Here is a 22,056-nt window from a genome sequence, read left to right as displayed (position 1 = left end):
AGAGGAAATGGATGTTTCATAAAGCACAAAGGAACCGACACAGCATTACAATCACTGAGATGGTAAGTGAAACAAAACATATCTACTCAGACTCCCTATGTGTTTTCTGAACATTGCAGAGGTTTCCTAAGAGAGAATCTCTATCCATGAAGTGTTCTGCAGTGCAGAATAACTAATATTTGCCAGGATCAAACCTCTCAGATTTTGGCAAAGCAACATAGCCTGAGATCTAAGCTTTTTTTAAATACATACCTTCATCAGACTCCTGCTGGTACAATTCCCTTGGAATCTCTGCTGGAATTTAAAGTCCTCTTTCCACAGAGATGACTGAGATGCTTTTATCATTATAAGGTATTCTCCTTTCCAGTCAATTCAAGAGGATTTGCTGGGCAGGAGTTCACATTCAAAGCTGCCCATATCAGATTTACTGCGTATAGCTTTTTCTTCTTAAATTCACTCAGATTATGCTTTTAAGGAATATTATTTGAATTATATAGAAGGCTCTTAATATTACATATGAGTATAGACAATATCAGCAGCATAGAAGGCATAAACAGCAGGAAAGAGGGGCTATAGAGTAGACTTGTACTACTTTAGAGGTAATGCTGCATAAGTGTTAAATTAAAAAGGAGCATAGTCACTGACTACAGTTCAGTGGCTTGAAGTGAAAGTAAATAAGCCCTACAGAAAACAGCTGTTTGCCTCTGTGGAAGATAATGAGAGAAAAACAAAAACAACCAACTTTCCAGTGAGCAGTTAAAACCAGTAGTAAAACACCTGAGAAGACATGAGTCTGCTTTCAGCAGCCTGAAGGCAAAAGAAAAATGCAGGCTCAGTAGTCACGCAGAATTTAAATTATGTTCTCAAACTTACCCTTTCAAGTAATGAAAGTGTGGCTTTCAAAGCTCCTTCAGGACGTCCAAAAGGGAAACAGTATCTTAAAAAGTAAAAGTAAAAAAAAAATAATAAAAGAAGAATATAAAATTACCAGAATTATAAAAGCTGCTTTACGAGTTTACTTTAATATGCGTCTGCATACAATTTGCATTAAATTATGTTAGCAGAAGACTACCATACCCAGAGTATTAATAAAAGCAGAAAGCCTCTTCAGTAGTCTACCATGGAGTATATTCATATCACAGCAGTATCAGCCTATCAGCATTTTAGGCCTAAATGCAGAAAAACCCCTAAAAGGCAGAAAGCATAACTTCCAATTTATCAACCATGAAGGATATTTAAAGGTCTCTGATGAGTTTAATTGTCATCTTCCTGGAAAGAGATACTATTTTTCATGTAGCCATGACTGCTGTTGGACCTGTGAAGCAGCATTCTGTATATTGTATTTTATTTTAAAATTGGATTAAGACAAGGATAAAATGCCAGATATTTTCATTTCTAGAGATATAAATGCCGGCAGATATTCCATATTTTTTCTATTATATTAAAAATACCTTGGAAAAGCACTTACCTTAAATTTTATCAGCTCCAACTTAAAACATAACTGCTTCTAAAATTATGTAAATTAAAAAGTGATTGCATTCACAGCTTTGTTTTTTATTTTTGTCTGCTGAATGATGCAATATAGCAGGTCAATGAGAGTACAATGCTTAAGTGACTGTAATCTCTTTTAATCCTGTCTATAAAATCTTACTGGGATATCCCCAATTGGAAGAAGGATTTTTTTACTTTGCTGATATTATTTTTTTCTTATTATTACTCAGAATGAGAATGGTAGCCTCCTATTCTAATGTTTTCCACTAGTCAAATATTTTCTAATGATAAAAGGATTCAGACCAATGAATTTTAGATCTACATTCTGGTCAGCCAAAATAAAGCCTTATAAATGAGGTCAAAACAGGATTTCCTGCAGTGAGAATTCCAGTATTTGCTTTTATCTCTGGAAAGACTCCTGAGATAAAATTCTCACAGCCAGGCAAGAGGTTAAAGTCCAAGGCCTTCATGATAGCTTTCTCAGAAATACTGTCTCTTCCACATTTGATGCCTGAGAGGCAGGCAGAGATCTGAAGTCTCAGTGGGTGGACAAGGTGATGGAGAGGAAAGGTGTAAGTACCTTAAGAACTACTTTAGATGACAGCCACTAGCACGGGATGGGCTGACTGCATCTTAATCATAACGGAACCAGGCTGATAGCAGTGAAAATGAAATTAAAAAGGCCATAGGGGAGTACTAAAACAGATGGGTGTGACCTAGTGACTTAGGTGGACACAGCAAATGTTCAGAGCTGCTCTGAAAAGGCAAGAAGAGACATGCACTCTTCACAGTGCATGTCTGACCAGTGCACACAACAGTAAGCAATGGAGAGAGGGCAAAGCTTGGAAAAGTACCAACATATTACAGGGGAAAACAAGTGTTGACGATTCTTGGAAGTCTGTACCACTGATCCCCTAGTTATAATGATCAGCGTGATTACAAAATGTTAAGTGAGATTAGAGGAGCTGCAAGTTCAAGATTTCGACTCTAGATACATACACTTGACTGATATTTCAGTAGGACAAGGCATAATGTTTTGAGACACAGGTTTGAATTGCTCTCCTGAGCAGCTAATTTAGGACCCACAAAAAAAGATGCTATTCTGTATTTGGTCTCAAATCTGAAGAGGACATAGCTTGAGAGGTGCAGAGCAGAAGAGGTGCTCTGTAGTAATAATCTTAAGGCAATACAATTCAATAATGTAGCAAAAGAGAGCAGGCCAAAATTTAGGACATGTACATTTAGTACATGTATATACAATTTCAAAAATGGGATCTATGAAAAAATGAAGAACTTGAAAAATGAAAGCAAAAACCTTAAAGATGCAATCAAAAAAAGCAAGAAACCTACAAGCAGCCTGAGGTAAAATTCAAAAATTAGGAGCCAAATGCATGCCACAATTAAGAAACCAAAGTGGTAACAATCAAACACCCTCTCTGTGATTCCATGAGGAAGATAAAGAGGTTACTGTAGAGAATCTGGCATTTAAAAATGATAAAACTTATCTGAACATGGAGGACATGAAAGTCTCTGAAATATTCTAGGAAATATAACAAATAAACAGCATGGATGCCCACACTGACAGTATAAAGGACAATGGAAGTAGGAAACTAGCCTGGGAGATGGCGGCAATGCCTGATGACAGGGAATACAGGGCATTCAAGGACAGTAAGGCCAAAGCAGAGAAATTCAGTGCATACTCTGCATAAATCTTTACTGTTGAATGTATTTTTCAAAACATTCTGCATTTCACAGGTATCATAACAATTTTGAAGGACTGAAATACGGAGCTGCTTTAATACCATGTTTTCCTAAGAAAGCAATCTGACAGCCAAGGTTATTCTTTGTTAATCGCTAGCAGTGATCTTTACACATATCTTGAGTCAAGGTTTTATTTAAAATGTTACTTCCAATGCTTTGTCACTATGTCCTACATTGTGACTTTATATGCTTTATAAATTCAGATTCTAAGGCAGTATCTTTTTTTCTTTCTTCCAGTATTATGCCAGTATTCTTGCTTAAATCCAGACATTTCACCTATTTTTTTCTTTTTTATTTCTAATTGGTCGCAGTAAAAGACAGTAACCACTCCTCACCTGGCAGAGCACAGTTTGTTTGTATTGATTAAATAGGATTTTAAGGCAAACCTCAGAGTCCTCTAAAGGATGAAGTCATTCATGTTTGAATGACACATTCAATTGCTCTCAAGAAGGAGTTTCTAATGCTGTTTAAATTTGCTCAAAATCCACCAAGACTGAGGAAGAAAGATTCTACGGTCAGTGATGTAGCCCAAGCTCATTGACGTAACTCTGAAGTGTAGGTTAGCAGATATGATGGGGATTTTTATTTGTTTCACCTCAAAAGATTATTTGTACATTTATACAAAACTTCATTATACATCTTGTAATTAGTCTCATGCATGTGAAGGCCTGAAGGTAGGGAGCACTCTGTCCTATACTGTTCTGTATCATTTCTCCTGTAAGAGCTCTTTATCCCCATAGAAGGGAGGAAAGAGGAAATGTGTTAGGGAGGATTCTTTAAAGGAAAGGAAGGATCATTGTTTTTCCCTGAAAGGAACACTCTCCAAGGAGAACCCTAACTCTCTTTAGTTAAATATAAATATGAAGTCCCAAGTGAAGGCTGCTATGTCCTCTATGTTCAAAAAAATCCCCAGTGACCTATGATGCCAGTGAATACTAGATATTTACCTCATCGAACCAGAGAGGCATTCAACAAACTCATACTCAACCCTGCCAAACAAAAGTTCTGTTTCACAAAGAACTGTTTAAATGGTGGAACTGGCTGTTATGATGTGATACAGAGACAAAAAAATTCTATAAATACAGTCCAAAAGGATTAGATTCACAGAATAGTGGCAGATGGGTTGGCTTAGAGTGACGAAGTAACAGGTTTGGTGTCGACATGCAATTTTTATACTAAGTTTCATAAACCAATTGCCACAAAACAGCAGGAAATCCCATGTTTCCTGTTTCTTGCACTCCTTCTCTAAACATCTTCTGCTGGTATTGACAGTCCTTAATATGACAAACTCTTTATTGAGCATGATGATCCTTACCTTAGGAAAGATAAGTATATCATGAAACCAGGAAAATTACATTAGACATCAAGAAGAGTTTTAGCTGCCATCTATCAAAGATGTCCTCTACTCATATGATTTACTGACCCCTAGTAATCCAGAAATAGTCATGGCACAGTCACTTTCATTCAGACAGATTTCTTGGTTAGAGTTATACAAAGCTTGAACTTTAAAAAATAAACAAAACCAAGGCATATATTTTTGCACAATCTTTTCTATCACAGAAAAATAAACTCACATATTACACAAATAAATTTCAAGTACCACCACTTGTGTAAATAAATTATTCCATATTTAAGCTATTCCTTTGCGGGTAGACTATTTTATTTTCACTCCACTTGTTCAAGACCAAAATTAAACACCACAAGAAAATTCTTCCAGAAAAAATGTAGCATTCATTGAATAAATGTTACACTTACCTGAAATGGCTTATTTGGTTTTCTAAAAGGGAGGAAAGTCTGTCCTTAATTTCCTCAAACCTTTCCTTCTCTTCCACAGATACTGTTCCAATTCCATCCGGCCTGTAATATTAAATATTTAATAATTGTTGATATGCCTTCATGTGGATTTGTCTTTGGACAATGATCTTTATTTCTAAAGTTTTTATTTAACATCAGCGTTAACTCCCCTTTCCCTTTTCTCATTGTCTCAAAGGATAAGCAATTACTTGTGAATATAGTTAAAGAACAGGCTGCAACTGGACAAAGATTTTAACTTTTGAGCTGAACTTTTGAATTCAAGTCCTAAGTTTCTACATCATCTCTATATGAACACAAGGTAACATATAACTCTTGCAAATCCTTCCAAAAGACAATTTTCTCAAGAAAATTAGTACTATTGTCACAGTAAAGAGGCCTACTCAAATCTTGTTAAATTTCAACTCCTCGAATCTTCTGTTTCTTTTCCTAGAGGCACAATACAGCTAAAAGTGATTTTAAAGTAAAGGTGGGAGGGAAACTACAGGGAGAAAAGCCACAGCAGGCAACACCTAGGAATCCTACATAGTGGGGATAGTTTGAGTCCTCATCCTATACTGACAAATAGCATCATGTGTTCAAGACTTCCACATAGGCACAGCATCAAAGATGCAACAAAAAGGTCTTTAAAAAACAAAAGCACTCGCATTTTTTTGAACATCGAATTTAAGTCACAATAATTAAAAAATAAGGTTATATTTATTTATATTATATTTTATATATAATTATATATATTATATATATTTATATTTATATTTATTATGTTAAGCATTGTACTCTTATTGACCTGCTATATTGCATCATTCAGCAGACAAAAATAAAAAAGAATAAAAAACTTAGGCTAAAGTCTTAGCCTAAATGTGTTACTGATGTACTTATATTAAAATGGTGACAGAAGTAAAAAAAAAAAAAAATTAAATACACAGTTCCCAAATATTATTTTTGTCATGCAGTCACAACTTCCCCACATACAGCATACTTGAAAAAGAAGTATCTGAAAACTTCCTGTTACATTCTTAACTTCCAGCTCCAAGGTAACAAATCAGCTACTGCTTCTCACCTGAGTTTCTGAACCTGACACTATGTGTGGATCTGCCCTGTATTTGCTCTGGATCCTCCAAAACTATCTCAGTGTTTGTAGAACTGAGAAAATTGTAGTAAAATGTCATGAAGAAAGACAACATTCTTTCTTGGAACATTCTGATTGTTCCAAGAATCATTCCAGGATTCTACGAGTATCTTTTTCCTTTAACTTTCTGCACTATACTTAAATCTAGGAGGGATAAGTTGCTACCTGGTCATGACATAAACAATTCTCTCACCCTTTAAATCACTTATATTTGTGACCTGTCAAGTCAAGGTGGAAAGAATGCCTGAATTCCTTAAATTATTGTGAAGACAACAATAAAAAATCAGATGTGGTAGGTATAGTAGTAGTCAGGCACATCAATATACCATTGTATAAATTTGATGTGAAAGAGCAAAAAACTTATCTTCTCTCTTTTGATAGATGCCAAGATACTTCACCTCAGCATTCTGACAGATGGAATGAGCTCAAATTTAAGTAAATTGCACTGTCTGATTTCATTGTCAGGAGAGATTGCGCTCTGGACTGATAAAGTAAATAGTTCTGTCATATTAGGCCTCGCTGAGGCATGTCATATATATGTCAGAAAAGACCTAGGGGTCCAGATAACAGTAAGTGAAAAAGGTGAGCCAGCAGGATGTCATATCTGTCATCCTGCTCTAAGGCTAGGATCACTATGTACCAGAGACCTGTCACTTCACCGAGTTTGTTGTCACAAGGAACCTTGATGACAACAACTAAAATTTTCCGAACTGCTAAATATATGTTTGCATAGAAGCAGATATCCCAGAAGGAGTACACAAAAAGGCGTTGGAAAAGTACCATCTATAGCACTGAAAAACTCATCTATTGAAAACACGCTTTTAGAAAATAGCATGAAGTCTGAATCACAATTTTGTTTCTTCTTGTTGCACAAGCCTTATTGCAACAAGAACATAAAAAGGCATTCTGCAACACAATTCTGAGACATATTGTGCTGGTGGTAATTTTTCTACTTATGGGAATATATACCTACTACTGATTAGAAAAGAATCCATGGAAAAAAGAATCTGACTCTGAGATAAGCTGAAATATTAAAAATAGATGAATACTTCAAAATTCCCACTCATTTAATCTTTGAGATATTTTTTCTTTTTTTACTTTGAAGATTGAATAAAAAAAATAACACTGTTTTGAGCTGGTTATTTTTATTTATGAATTACTGTGCTTGCAAAGAAAATCAGACTCACACAGTCATTTAGTTTTCAAAGGTTTAGGTCATCCATAAACTATGCAAGAACTATTTTGCAACTAAAAGCAACAACAAATGTGTCTTTCCTACTGTCTTAAATACGTGGTTGGGACTCGATTTTTTTCAATTCAAAACAAATACTAAGCTTTGTTATTGCAGCCTGGGACCTCTCTTACAAGAACTCGGCCAAGAAAAGTGATGGACTGTCTTAAGAAGAGTTTTCATTTTAACATCATCTTCTCAAGAAGGTGATGGAGAGTGAATTTTCCTTTCCTCCACGCTCTTTTTCCTCCTTATTGTTCACAACATTTTTTAGAATTAGAGAACTAGGTGAAACAGTGAACACTCAAAACCTGAGTAGCCTTTTCTCTCTCACTTATATTAGTTTTCCACTTTTTGAGAACTCTGTAAATTGGATTTGGATTGGCCTGTCTTATCTGCTTAGATCACAGTCTAACTGGCACAGATGTAATGTTATCTCTGGTCACAAGGCAAATTGTTTAATTCACTCAGACTTAAGTATCAAAAAATATTTGAAATGAATACCTCACGAACTAGAGCTAGTAAACTCAAGCAAAAAAGTAGCTGTTGGACCATAAACCACTTAAATAATGAACCAAAAATAAAGGTTGACCAGAATTTTAAAACTTATTTTTACTGCAAAAATCTTGCAAGATCGTTGGCCTGACAGCAGTTACTCCAGAGAAGCTGACTGATTAGCTGGTGGATTTCAGTTTTCCTGTTGCAATGGACTGTTTTTCCTCACTTGATATAATCCTTTAAGGATTGGAGTACGCTCTAGAATTATTTTGATCTCTAGACATCTTAAAACCTGCAATAATTTGCAGAGGTCACTTGATGAATTGTAGGATTAAGATTATTGTGAATACCTACAGCACAGAAGATAAAATTGTATTCCAGTTCCAACGGGAATTAGATATGATGGACACTGGGTTGACCGTAGATTGTTTCCAGCTCTCAGCTTTGGAAACAGCTTCTCCTAGTGGCCTGTTGGAGAGTGAATTGTTACTTCAAGCAAGACTACTTTGTTAAGACAGCCTTGGAAATACCAACTGAATATGCCCAACTTTATGCCTCTGGAACATCATTGATACTGGTGCTTTTTTGCATCTTTATTTTAAAAGTGTTAAAAGTCTTTTTAATGAGCTTTCCTCATCAAAAACATAGACCATGACTTTGGTCTGTCATGAAAACAAAGAGTATGAGGAGAGTAATGCACAGAATGTATAGAATGTATTCTAACATACACACAGGTATGAAAAGTAAGGCTGACCAAAAAGAATTTACCAGAGCAAGAAGAGAAATCATTATGGAAAGCAAAATAAAAGAAAAATACTTCAGCTAAGGTCTTTAAGACATTTCTGTAATGGACTACATTTAAAGGACATAGAAAAAACAAAACCAAACTTAAATGGCATCCTTTCTCCTAGAAACAAAGTGTTTTAGAAGAGTTCAGTGCTTTCTAAGAGAACTTGTTTTTATATTCAGCAGCATGTACAATCAAATAAAAGAACAGTGACAAGTTTCAAATTAGCAAGATAAGAATTTGACTGCTCGTTTCTTAGAAAACCAAAGATTAAATTTTTTAGAATTTGATGTAGAATTTTTATTATCTATTTATAGGACTTAATATTCAAACTTAAATATCAAAATTTTCCTTTAAAATGCAACTGTATTAAGGCTTTTGCAGAGTCCACAGTTTGTGTTACAGAAACCTAAGAACGATGATTTCCACTATCAGCATAGAAGCAGACAGAGCAGACGTCTTTTTGTTACAGAAAAAGAAGACACTGCATTACCACATGGCATTCAAACACAGCTTTAATCAGCAGACACTTGAAGACTGAGCATTTTGTTTTTTATATTAACTATTCTTCAAATATTCTGACATAAAACTGGCACAGTGGAGCCTTCTGCTGTATGCAGTTCTCAGTCTGCTCTGACATCTGCTTAGAGGTCATGCCCTTTTTTCACAACTGAATGAAAAATACCAATTCTGAAGGTCACAACAGCAGATTAAGATCATAAATTGGGTTATTTTTAATAATATTTCATGCAGTTATATTTTAGGTGGGATTTTTTAATTCCCTTCTACTGAAAAGCAAAGCATGTAATAATATAATATCATTTTACCCAATGTACAAGGGTATGTAAAGGCAGTAATCAGTTGAAATTAATTACAAAATATTGCATAATGTTTAGAGATGGTAAGTGTATGTAATAGCAATCCTTCATTGGCTAAGATGGCAAGTATAACCTTAAACAGGCAGAACTTTTTTCTGATATTTCTTAATAATGTTTGAATTATGTTTACTTTTCTATTGACATTTTCTCTGAGGCTTTTCAGCACAGATTTGTTTTGAGACATTGAAAAATGTGCCTCTGTTAATAATGTAGTGAGGACATGTTTTGTTATAACACTTTTATAGCTAGGAACACTTTCCAACACAGGACAGTAGCCTTCCTTTAAACAAAGGTGAAGTCAACATGGCTTCAGCTGGCACCTGCAACAAGGTGAAGTGTTTTGCTTCTAGCTTTGAATACAAGAGAACCCCACTGACAACTTTTTTCTAGCCACTTACAAGAGTAATACATAGAAAACTGTGCCACTAGTTGAATGACATACATTTAAAAAAAAAAAAAATTATATATATATACATACACGAAACCAGTTACTCCAAATGTAACTACTTAGAGAGGTCTTCCATCAGAGGCTTGGGGCTGTGATGCTCATAAGCAGTTTAAGCGTTACTACATACTGTTTATGAAAGACACCAAATGAAGGAGAAACCATCAAGATATAGACAACCTTAAAGTTAAGTTAGTCAGAGAAGAAAACACCTATTCAGAAGTTCCAGAAAAAAATTCAGAAGAGACAGAGCAATGTAATGATATTATTTGCTTTATTTTTATGAAGTTACTTGTCCCAGATTTAAACGAGATGATTTCTCTGAACATTCTTTTATGACTTGACACAAAGTGTAAAATTGCAATAAACGTTTCTTATCACAAAACACTGAAAAATTAAAAGAAATATATGAATGCATAGCACTCTCCAAAGTTTCCATAGTTTCACTTCTATTGTACGTCCCTTTATTCCACTCTAAGATATTTCCACTAAGCATAACTAAAGCAAGAAGCCTGTCAGAGAGTCTACACTGCCAAATGATGGCAAGGACCTAAAAGTAGCTCTCAGAGAGGGCAAGGCTATTACAGACATAGAAAATGATTTTTTTGTACCAGTGTATTGTTATGAAGCAAGTTATTATGAAGAAGACTTCTGTGCTGGAACCCTTCTTTTCTCATAGAAAAAGAATTCTTAATTTTCAGCACAGAATGTTTTAAAAATGAAAGCAACTTTAAAAAGCCCTTATGGAACAAATCAGAAAAACAGACAGCAGAAAGTTGCTAGGACCACCTGGCAACCTGAATTATCTGTGGTTATGTGAAAGTTCTCATCGAGAACTGCCATCCTCCTGGGGCATGGGAGATCAGAATCAGAATGGGAGGATAAAAATCAGAAAGTCTCCAAGGAGCTGAGGGAACTACAGGCCAGTAAGTATTACATACATCCCAGAAAATTAGAAGGAACTATAATATAAGGATATTTAAGGATAAAAGTAAGGATATTTGGGTAAATATTATCTATTGTCAAGTGTGTATGGCTTTGAAGCCATAAGACATAGAAGTCTTACCTTGTGATCATGAAGTTCTCTGAAAGGATTGAAAACACATGGATGAGTGTGACCTGGCTCATATGAGGTACCTGGATTTCCAAAGCTCTTTTTCCAGAGTCCCTAACCAAAAGCTTTTAAGGCAATTAAGCAGTGTCTGAGTAAAAGTCCCTACATTTACATTTAAAATTAGTGGTGAGTAGGCGTTGTGAAGGTATGTTATCAGTAGAGTTCTGCAGAGATCTGTTCTAAGACTTGTGTTGTTTTACAGTATTCATAAATGACCTGGCTAACAGCTGAGAACTGAGGTGACAGTAAAGGTAATTTTAATGATAGTTATGTGGCATAGTGTGGAATTCCAGAAAGACCTCATGAAATCGGGTAGCAATACAACAGCAAACAATGATAAACATAGATAAATGTAAGGAAAACACAGTAGAATGGAGATCCCGATTTTATGAAGGTTAATTCCATGAAATTATCCCTGTTCAGCAGCAATCAAAGGAGCAAATTAACACTGGGAAACACCAGAAAAGGACAAGGAACTAGCAGAAAACTTCCATCCAATGCAATCAGTGCAATGCTCCCTTCTAATTCTTGAATCTTAAATAGCAAAGAGACAGAATAGGATTTTTCATTTTTCTTCTTTGTCTTTCCAACAGCAACAGAGCATGAAATGAGATGTGTAGGAGTCAAGTTCAAAGCAATAGTTCTTCAAGCAAGAGGAGGCTGAGTTGTGGAACTCGCTGCCAGAGGTGTTGAGGGTGAAAAGGGCTTACAGAGGTTCAGGGGTGCAATAGACAAGTACCTGAAATAAAGACTCACTCCAGGTTACCAAACAGGGCATATTCTGAGCTGCAAAGAGTCGGGAGTCGGAAAGAGGAAATATTGCACATGCTCGCCCTTCTTTTACTCCAAGCAGGTCAATGCTGGAGAGAGATGACTGACTGGCTCAGAAGAACCCTGACTCAGTATGACTGTTCTTCTATGGAAACACACACGTGCTGAAGCTCTTACAACAAAGACAACCCCCCACCCCCCACATCCATCTTCAGTTATATACTGATTTTTGTAGCATTACTTTCACATTCACTTCTCGTATCTGAATTTCCAATACATCAGATATCTTTCTGAATACAAAAAGGTATAACAAGGGAATATGCTCGAATTTTGAATTTTTCAATTCAGTCTGTAACTCAGCAGGTGGAAAGAAGTCACTTCACACTTCATGTGATACCCACCAGCATTCATTTCAGACAAGAGGGCCTGAATAGAAGTCACAGCATGAAAAGTAGACAAGAGTGAACATGATGGGGAAGAAAACAATAGCTCCTACCTGGACTGTTTAGACTGAAATGTCAGCATTCAGGAATGTCCTATAGTTCCCTGTTCTGCCCATTTCACTTTCACCAGCAATAAGTTTATGCATAAGTGCCGAGCAAAAAGTTTACTTGTGAACTAACGATATTGATGAGGACTATATAGAATATGTCATATAAGTGACCATGGAATATTTCAAAAGAAAACCATTGTGATGGGAAGCCAAAGGAGATGCTACTGTAAAGACACATAGCACGAGAAGTGCAGACAATGAAAGATGATTTTATTTATGGAGAAAAGAAGAAAAGAAAACAGTTGACTCAAACCCAAGGATGTATATTTGTTTAAAGACAGCACAGCTATTCTTTTAGTGAAGTATTTTCCTTTTTGGCTATTCAGGAAGAGAATGTCTTAAGACTGTCATCTACAAAAGCAGAAATACCTTTTACTACATAAGCAGTTTGTTAGCCCAGTTGTAATGGACTAACTTATGAACGGGAAAGGAAAAGGAAAAATAAGCTTTGAATTTCTCAGTCTAGGACTCCGCACATTGTGTTTGACCCTGAGTAAACATTTCTGTTCCCAAACCAACAGCACTGGCATAAAACACACAAAGTACCAGTACACTTGATAAATCTAGCAGAAGTTGTTGCCTATATCTTAGGAAAGAAAAAAAAGAAGCTGGGGGCTGTTCTCTGGTCCTGAGATCAGGAGACAAGGGTTGCTTCATACAGCCTACACTGGAGCACAGCTCAGGTCTCCTCTGTGCTCCAAATGTCCATGAAGCTCTAAGACAATAAAACTTCTACATGTTTACTCCAGGTGTTTTGAAATAAACCCATGGTAACATGTTAAAGTCTGCAAGAGCACTGCAGCCTGCAGCGTGAAACATGTTTCAAGTCCTAGGGTGCAGCAAAACAGCACAGGAAATACCTGAAGGTTCAAAAATATGTTGGAAGAGGTTTGAAAACCTATGAGGGGTGGAAAGAACCAAAGCTGATTCAGACTGAGTTTCTCCTCACCAGAAATGAAGGTGAGAGACACTTGTATCTGATCGTTTGACTGCTGTCACTAGATTGCCTGTTATTTTAAAATTCATACATAAAAGAAATGGACAGTATGAACTACAGATGCGGCTGCATTTCTACATGCTCCTCCACCACCTGACTTCAAGATCAATTTTGATGATCTTTCTCAGGCTAGGGGAGGGTCTAAGATCCCTCTGTGAAGCAAAGGTGACATATAAATTAAATACATCATGCCCAGAGTATAAAGCCCTTTGTTCTGTGGTCTTTCTGATTCACAGCCTGACTTACAAAACAAAGATGTATAACGCCAGGGACCAGCCTAGAACTTTGGCCTGTTGTGCATTGTCTGTGAAATTCTCTTATACCTCTTACTTAGTGCTGCAGTGAATGAATGAGTGGGTATATTATGTGCCCATAGATGTGTGTCTGTCATTCTGAGTGAGTGTATCTGCCTCTGTCCTTGACTTACTTTTTTTCTTTCTTCATGTTTCTTTTTCTTCCTTTTTACAATATCTCAGTTCTAGTCAGACCCTTTCTGTTCAACAATTCTTTTATTCCTAAAACACTCATAATGCTATTCAGAGAATATCTGTACAGTAGGAATAGACAGAATACAGAGTGCTTACCACTGTGTAAATGATGTGCTCCCTGAGATATTTTCTTGCACTGCGTGCATGATTGTCCTTCACTCAAATTATGAAATAAAAAGAAATGTATCTACCTTTCTTTTGAATTCTTGAAGTAAGTTTGAGCAATTATCACATATGTTTGTCTTCTTAGGTTGAAACCAATAATAAAAAGGCGAGAAACAACGAAGACTTAGACTCAATAGCAAATACGAATGTGTCAGCTTCTTGAGGAATTGACAAAGAAGCATGCTTTTACAGAGAATAGGTTACCAAATAAAAGCCAGAAATCTCCTACCTCACCAGTATGAATGTTAAGATTCTTGACAGCATTTCAAGCACATTCAAAAACGTTTCAATTTTGGATATTACTATCATGTATTATACATTGTTAATCTACCACTGTGAAATCACTCAGGTCACAAATGCCCAGCTCCAGATGAGACTGACTGAGCCAGTGAAGGAAACAATATCCTTCCTAAGGATTGTCTCTTCTTCTCTGGCTTGAGGACAAAAAAAAAGCCTCTATTGCTGACTGGTTGCAAAGCAACATAAGCATACATCTTGGGCAGAAAATCTCTCTCTTCCAACCAAGAATCAGTTTGGGGATTTACTGACAGCAACACAGTAATTTCTTCTTGGGACTGTGATTTTTTTCCCTAGTGGCAGGATTGGATCAGTTGGGAGCATCTATTGGGTTTCTCCTTGCTATTTTGGGACTTCTTAAACACATTCCACATAGCAGTCTACAATTCTAGTGCACAAAACAGGTATAAATGCATGTTCTCCTATAATTTGATAGATTGCCTGCCCCACTCCCCACTCAAGCACAAGGAAGACAGGGAGCAAGTTCACTGAATTGTCACTGTGATAGTCAGAGACCAGACCACGTGCTCTGAGGTGAGGCTGAGGGAGCTGGGCTTGCTCAGCCTGGAGAATAGGAGGTGTTGAAGTGGACTGAATGACAGCCCTCCAGGTGTACTGGGTGGTAGACAAGAGGCAGTAGATATAACTACACTGAAATTAGACAGGTTCAAACTGGGTAAAGCCCTGACTGGAAAAAGCCCTGAGCAACCAGGTCTGACCTTGTAACTGACCCTGCTTCATGCAGGAGGTTTGCCTAGAGATCTCCTGTGGTCCCTCCTGAGCTGAGCTATCCTACGATTTGATCTGCAATAGCTGCTCTCCAGCAGCAGAGCTAGTCCCCTCCCATCTGGAATAAGACATAGATGAAGCAGTGCTTCTTTTAAAGAATGTGCAAAAATAGCAAAGCAACAACTTAGTTTCTTTCTAAGTCTTTCACTTGCAAGTGGAATGAAGATATCATCCCAAGACAACCACTGTGGCCAAAAGCTCCTGAAGACATCTACCTGTCTAGTGGAAAGGATTCCAGAAGTGTCCTAGCTCTTCCTGGCTGGAGGTTACACCTAATTCCCAATATATATTATTTCAATCTGTGATAGCACAGACAGAAGAACTCAGTATAGTATGATTAGTTGCCAAGCTACAGACTGCAGAAAAAGAGTCATAATTTCCCTTAAACTGCAAAATTGTTCAAAATGTTTACTGGAAACACCATTTAGTACCACAACATAAATGCAGAATGAAGAAAATTACCCTTTTAACAGGATGAGATCCTTTTATCTTGAAAACACATTGCATTAAGACAGTACACACTGAAAAGAGATTTTTTTAAACAGTAATCTGTATGGGACCTCCAGTGCCCCTGAAGAAACTTTCATGAACTGATTTCTGTTGCGTGCGGTTCCCTACCTGGTGAACGCAAGAGCCTATGAATACTTTTACTCAGACTATGCATTTAAATACTTCGGATTAAAAAATATATCGTCAAATTACCTGTTACCATGAACATGAGAAGCACAAAATGCAAAGCTGTAGTGGAGCAAGGTTGGATCAATGACAGAACCATTTTCTGAATATTCAATCAGTTCATCGAGATAGCAGAGATGGCGGTGACAGCCTCTCACTCCGTAGCGAGCACAGTATTCATCTAATACGAAGACCTGACCTGGGCTAAACCAGCCCTGAAAGGCAAAAAACCACACGGCATTTTGAGATTTATTTTCCCACTCTCAGCTTTAAATCAAACAAAGAATAGAAACATAGATTTTTATGTCCATTACATAAACTTTTTATATTAGAATGATTTACATCTGACTAAGGCTGACAGCACTGGAAACTAGATCCCACAATAGCCCTCATACTGAAAGGATTAAATGTCAGGAAACTATTTGCAGTTACGAGTTACCACTACTACGAAATACATAGTTTACAAAAAACATGCTAATACATCCAAAGTCTGGTACAGATTAAGTTATATATCAAAACCTAATATAAACTAACACTTTAAACCAATTAATTTTGCTTTAGTAATCAATTTTAAGATACAAACTAACATTTGGGTAATGCTGAGGGACATTAACATGGACATTAAAACAAGCTTTCTGGATGTTCAGTGGCTGCAACTTTAATATTTTGACCACAATTCAGCCCTTTACCCATGTAACATGCATACACTTTTAACAACTTTTAAACAACATTTACGAGGAAAGAGATACAAAGCTAGGTAGTTTGTTAAAAGCCACCTGAGTAAGATGAGTAAGATTTGACCTTAAATGGTAATTAGATACTCTCAGGCTTACTGAGAGCTTTCTTGGTCAGAGTTTTGATGAGACTAGAACAGCTTATCCCTGACACAGACACGAGCATACAGACTCCTTCACACCACAAAAACAGTTCTTGAATGAATCCATAGTGTAAAAAATATAATTGAGTCTTGATGCAGAAATATAATAAAAAGTAGCACAGTGAGCTTCCAAAAAGCAGCATGGAGAAAAACCTCAGAAAACTACAACTACTGCATAGCAGTTCTACATGAGCATTTTCCCTTGTTCTTGTTTCAATTGTAGTAATATTTACCTCTCATCATCTCTCATCATTCCATCTCATCAAATGGTTAAGAGAGATTGAGGAATACCTGAACTCAAATATACAAATAACTTGGATAAGCAAAATGATTTTGCAAAGCCATGAATTTATAGCATCAATATAGCAGCTGAAGACCGATATTTACCTAATGCTTGTGAATACTTCTGCAAAATCAGATGTTTAATACTTGTACAAAATATCATCAAAAATAATATTGAACAATACTTAAAAATACATTCACATCAGTTTTAAAATGTGTGTTCTAACTTTACTAAAAAACTTGTATGAGACAGGAATTTAAGCTTTATATCCTCCCCAAACTCTTAAATTTAATGTATTATCTGCAAACAAGAACACCTCAAAGGTATTTCATATTTAATAAATTTGTTTCCTCCTAATTAATTTCTTCGAAGTCAATCTTTCCACTGCCTTTAAGGAGCTTCATCTGTTTCTGGAGAACACTTAGCTTTATTACAGAACCCAGAGCTGTACTCAGCATTTTAATCTAGTATCTGATCATGTTGCAATGCCTCATGTAGCTTACACAGTGTTTGATAGAAAACATGGTATTCTATTGAAAGAAAGGGATTTTAACTGCATTTCTGCAATAATATGTGTCCTAGCCCTAGATATAATCAACAGTGGTTATTGTGATTGATATTCTCCCAATATGTTGTCATTGTCACAGATCTCTCCCTACATTTTTATGGAAAACATAACAAAATGTCGCATTTCATTTCCTAGCAGTACAAAAGCAAACTATTAAAATTTCTGCTCATTCTCATTGGATATAATTGTGACAAGAATACAAAATTTTAAAGAACTCATTAATTTAACTTCACTCTCTCTTAAAAGATGTGTTTGTGTGGTCATTTTTCATATAAAGGTGTGCTTTCCTTGCCCTTGTCCATATCATGCACAAGACTCTCAAACACATAACAACTTTATCCTACAAAGTATTGGTATTAGATAACCACATATTTTTTATTTTATAATTGACAAAGCCTCCCAAACCCCCCAGCCTCCTCAATACTCTCCCTATACCAAGAAGAATGTAGAATTGAAGAAATTGAGGTTATATAGTAATTTAATATAGAACTTTGTATAATATTAATTCTTACATGTTACTTTTTTTTTTACAAGTTGTATGTGTGGTTACAGTGTATTTGTTAAAATAAAGGGATGAATTAATTATAAAAATTATGGGAAATGAGCTGTTAGAGAAAAGAAAAATCACACTCATATGTCCATGTATTTTATTGTTACCTTGACATTCCCAATATTTTAAAAATCAAAAAATATAGTTAAATATGCAATTAAAAAAAATTATCACCCATTCCACTTATTAAAAGCTGAATTTAAAAAAGAATGGTAAGAAATACATCTGCTTTATGGTTGCTATAGCACTGTGCATTTCACCTAACCTCTTCTAAAAGTTCCTGATTTCAAGGTTATATTAAGTGTCTTACTATATTATTATTATAAAAAAGATTTTGACCCCAATGCACTGGTAGAAAGCTAACCATTTTCTCTTTGAGTTCCAATTACTTTGTACAGATGTACCTTCAGGCCTCTTTGATTCAGTGTGCAACCCACAGACAGAAAATGACTCTTTTAACTTTTCTATATGTACGTATCTGGCAATATTTTAAAAGGGAGACAACTGTCATCAAATAATAACTTTTTACCTTTTTAAAAACTGCAAACAAACCTAAAAACTCCAATTATTATCTTTGTATTACAAGACTAGTCAGAAAAATGGAAAAAAGAAGTATAAATACCTATTATCTTTTTTGTTGCTGTTGGGACAGTAAAGTGAAAAAAAATTATGTGCTGTGAGGCATTTTAGATCTTTAGTGAGAGATCACTCTTTCAGACATGATATCAGGTGAAAAATAAAGCCTCAGGAAGTTATGAGGTCTGACCCACACAAACCTGTTTAACGAGTGTGTATAATCTGATAAACTTCCACACGATTGTTGCTGGTTTTCTTCCCTAATGAAAACGAAACCTGAAGCAGCCCCATCCTCAACTAGTTCACAAAGCACAGAATAGAAAATGATTGTAGGAAAAGGAAACTGCAGCCAACATCTTACCTTTAATGATGGTAATTATGGTATTTGAATGTGGAAAACATTCATTTTGATACAGAGATCACATTCTATTTGCTTTTGTTTAATAATTATACTCCCCTTTGTTACTTCCAATTCAGGTAGTACATATAACCCCATATATCTATATTTCTTATGGATCTGCCTCCCTTCGTTGGTGTTCCTCCTTCACACCAGAGTGGAATGGAACATTTCAAGACAGATGAAAATGTCTGCAATAAGGCAACTACATTTGGACCTTAAAATGTCTGTACAGGTGTCAGTAAATCCTATCACAGGAGTTCTTACCATTGTCAAAACCTTCTGTTTTTATCCAAACCTCCCCAGAGGACATGATAAATTTCAGCCGACAAATCTGAAGACAGTTTGTGTCTCTTTGCTTCCTATTGAGTGGCACAGCAGCCGCTTGCAAGTATATAATTTTCAAATTTAAAACCAATCGATTGGAGCCTTTATTCCACCTACAACTGCAGCTGTTGAATGAACAAGGAAGAAAGGACTACTTTGTTACAACTATTTCGCACTTCTTTATATCTATGTTCCAGCCAGTACTCACCAAACAAGAATAGGAGTCATTCAATCTGTGATCCAAGGTCTGTCTCTGAAGCAGTCTAAAGAGGGAAGCATGGTCAAATTTGCAGGGATTAGCAGAAATAAACTCATCCATGCCATGTTTCTGGCCACGGTCTGTATCTGTTATACAAAGGAAAAACGTGCAGAGCAATACACGTGAGTGTGTGTTCAGACTTACAAACACCAGTATATGCATGGCATATGAGTCTCAATATCTAAGCTTTCTTGAAAGTATCTCAAAAAAATAACTCATATAGAGACATGCTTGCAGGTGAATTATTACAGAATCTTGATCTTTTAATCTGAAAATATTACTGAATTATTTTTCTATCATACCAATCTACAGAGTGCAACAGTGAAAAAAAAATTGCTACTCACTGACAGATAAACCAAAATTTAGAAAGGTTGCCAGAAAACACAACATAGTACATTAAAAAGGTCTTAAAGCATTGTTTTCTAGTGGGCTCTGCAAATGTTTCAACTTATAAACAATGCTATAAGTAGAAAAGAAAAATATTCTGTAATTTCCTGGTTTAGTATGGCTCTTTTTCTAATTTTAGCAAAATAAGCACAAAATATGAGGGAAAAAAAAAGAAAAAAACTGAAAAAAAACCCCCAACAGGTTTATGCATTTATTTCTTCAAAAATGAAAGAGCATCTTTACTGCAGTTCAAAGTACCATTTAATAGAAATATTCATCATGGCTTGAAGCCTACTTCTCAAATGGCAAACTGGAGCAGAAATGAACACACTGGCTTGAGCTAGGTCATTTCCAGCCTTCTTTTTGTACTCGGCTTTTAATGAGACAAACCTTAATGTAGTAATGGCAAAGAGCTCCTTCAACCTTCCAGCAAAGTGTACTGAAAAAGGGAGCAGCATTTTTGTGTAAATAAATTGAGAAAACATACCATCCCAAATGGCACTTCAATCAAAGACCCAAATTTATTGTTCTTCACAGATTGCATCTTTCAACGCCTTTAAACCCCGCGGGTTTATCAAAAGAGAAGCTCTAGTGATTGCTTTCATTAATGCTATGTTTTGTCAAAGTCTTCAATGTGAATTATCTATCTAGTATGGACAGAAAAAGCCTTACAGTGCCCAAAAGGACTAGTTATGTATTAGCACATTAGCTGTCTTAGATTCTATAGACTGTATTGGGGTGAACAGTCCTATCAACTTAAAAATTGACTTCCCCTTTCAATAGGGTCTTAGCTCTTTGTTCCTTTAAATTCAAACCTAGGTCTTTTTATATTAGTTACCAGAAAAGTATAGATCTAAGTGTATCCTAAATGCAATTTTGAAAACCTGCATAGTAGAAATCTAAAATTTCTAAAGAAAGGAGACAAAAGTTTATTGATTAAACCCAATTATAGAGTCAGGTTCATAATAAAACTCAATATTGATCTGTGGGCATGATGCTAACATAATCAGTCACATTTAGAAATTTAGCCCCAGATCATATTGATCCATGTCAAGTCCAACTTTCAGCTGTATTTGTGGATGGGAGAATTATTTAATTCAAGCTGAAGGATTTGCAACATCAAATCCTAGAAAGATGCAGAAACTAATTCATATCACTTGGCTTTGCATTGTCAAAGCAAGAGTCACATCCATGTGACAGATTTCACCAAGGTGGATGTAGCAAATAAACAGTATGACAATAGGTCGATGGTGTAAGGTATGAGACCATCATCCCAGAGAAACAGCAGCATGTATTTTAAATGATTGAAAGATCTGTAGCATATGTGATTACATAGATTAGCAATATTTCAATGAGCATTAGGCTAGCCTATCATTAATGACAAACCTAGCTCATATTTTTGACACAGGTACAGGAAATGCTCTCTCTTAATTACTGCAATTTAACTGTATTTAAACATATTAATTCAAAGATATACAACTGATATCAACACAGCTGCATTACCAAAAGTACTGAGCAACATACGAAGTTATCTATACCTTCCAAAATGTCCAAACACAGATAAAATTATTTCAAACCCATTATATTTAATGTACAAGTGACTGATTTCAACATTTCTTGTGAGTTTTCCTTCTTATAAGAATATCAGGTTTATCATACACTATAAACATTATTTATAGTAAGATATATGACAAGAAAGAAAAAGTATTAATATTTCTTTTTGCCATCATGTTGAAAATTATACACAGCCGAATCATTCTTAAACTAACCTTTTGGTTTTTTCTCTGGTTAACCACACCAATATAAAAGATGCCCCTTTTTTAAGAGAGAAAGTGTAAGTACTGACAAGTAATTTAAGTATTTTGAAATCAGGAGACTGGATGTTGCAAATGAAACAGATCCAGCATACTGATGATCAGAATGATGACGTCCAGATGATCATAATGAGTAA

At 35.7% G+C, this 22,056-nt stretch overlaps 1 protein-coding gene across 14 annotated transcripts in view; it reads right to left on the bottom strand.

Annotated features, from left to right (window-relative positions):
* CADPS2 (calcium dependent secretion activator 2) overlaps window positions 1–22,056 on the bottom strand; it is a 243,651-nt gene that overhangs the window by 76,459 nt on the left and 145,136 nt on the right. For all 14 annotated transcript variants that reach the window (XM_017743771.1, XM_017743768.1, XM_017743779.1 and 11 more), the window contains 4 exons: window positions 19,668–19,804; window positions 15,909–16,096; window positions 5,008–5,109; window positions 874–937 (listed from right to left, as the gene is read on the bottom strand). In XM_017743771.1, the coding sequence (XP_017599260.1) occupies window positions 874–937; window positions 5,008–5,109; window positions 15,909–16,096; window positions 19,668–19,804 (491 nt within the window). The remainder of the gene's footprint in view (window positions 1–873; window positions 938–5,007; window positions 5,110–15,908; window positions 16,097–19,667; window positions 19,805–22,056) is intronic.

Source organism: Corvus brachyrhynchos, unplaced genomic scaffold (assembly GCF_000691975.1).
Source record: "Corvus brachyrhynchos isolate BGI_N302 unplaced genomic scaffold, ASM69197v1 scaffold29, whole genome shotgun sequence".
NCBI classification, from domain to species: Eukaryota; Metazoa; Chordata; class Aves; order Passeriformes; family Corvidae; genus Corvus; species Corvus brachyrhynchos.
The sequence above is the reverse complement of the archived record's forward strand: the minus strand, read 5'-3'. Positions and strand labels throughout refer to the sequence as shown.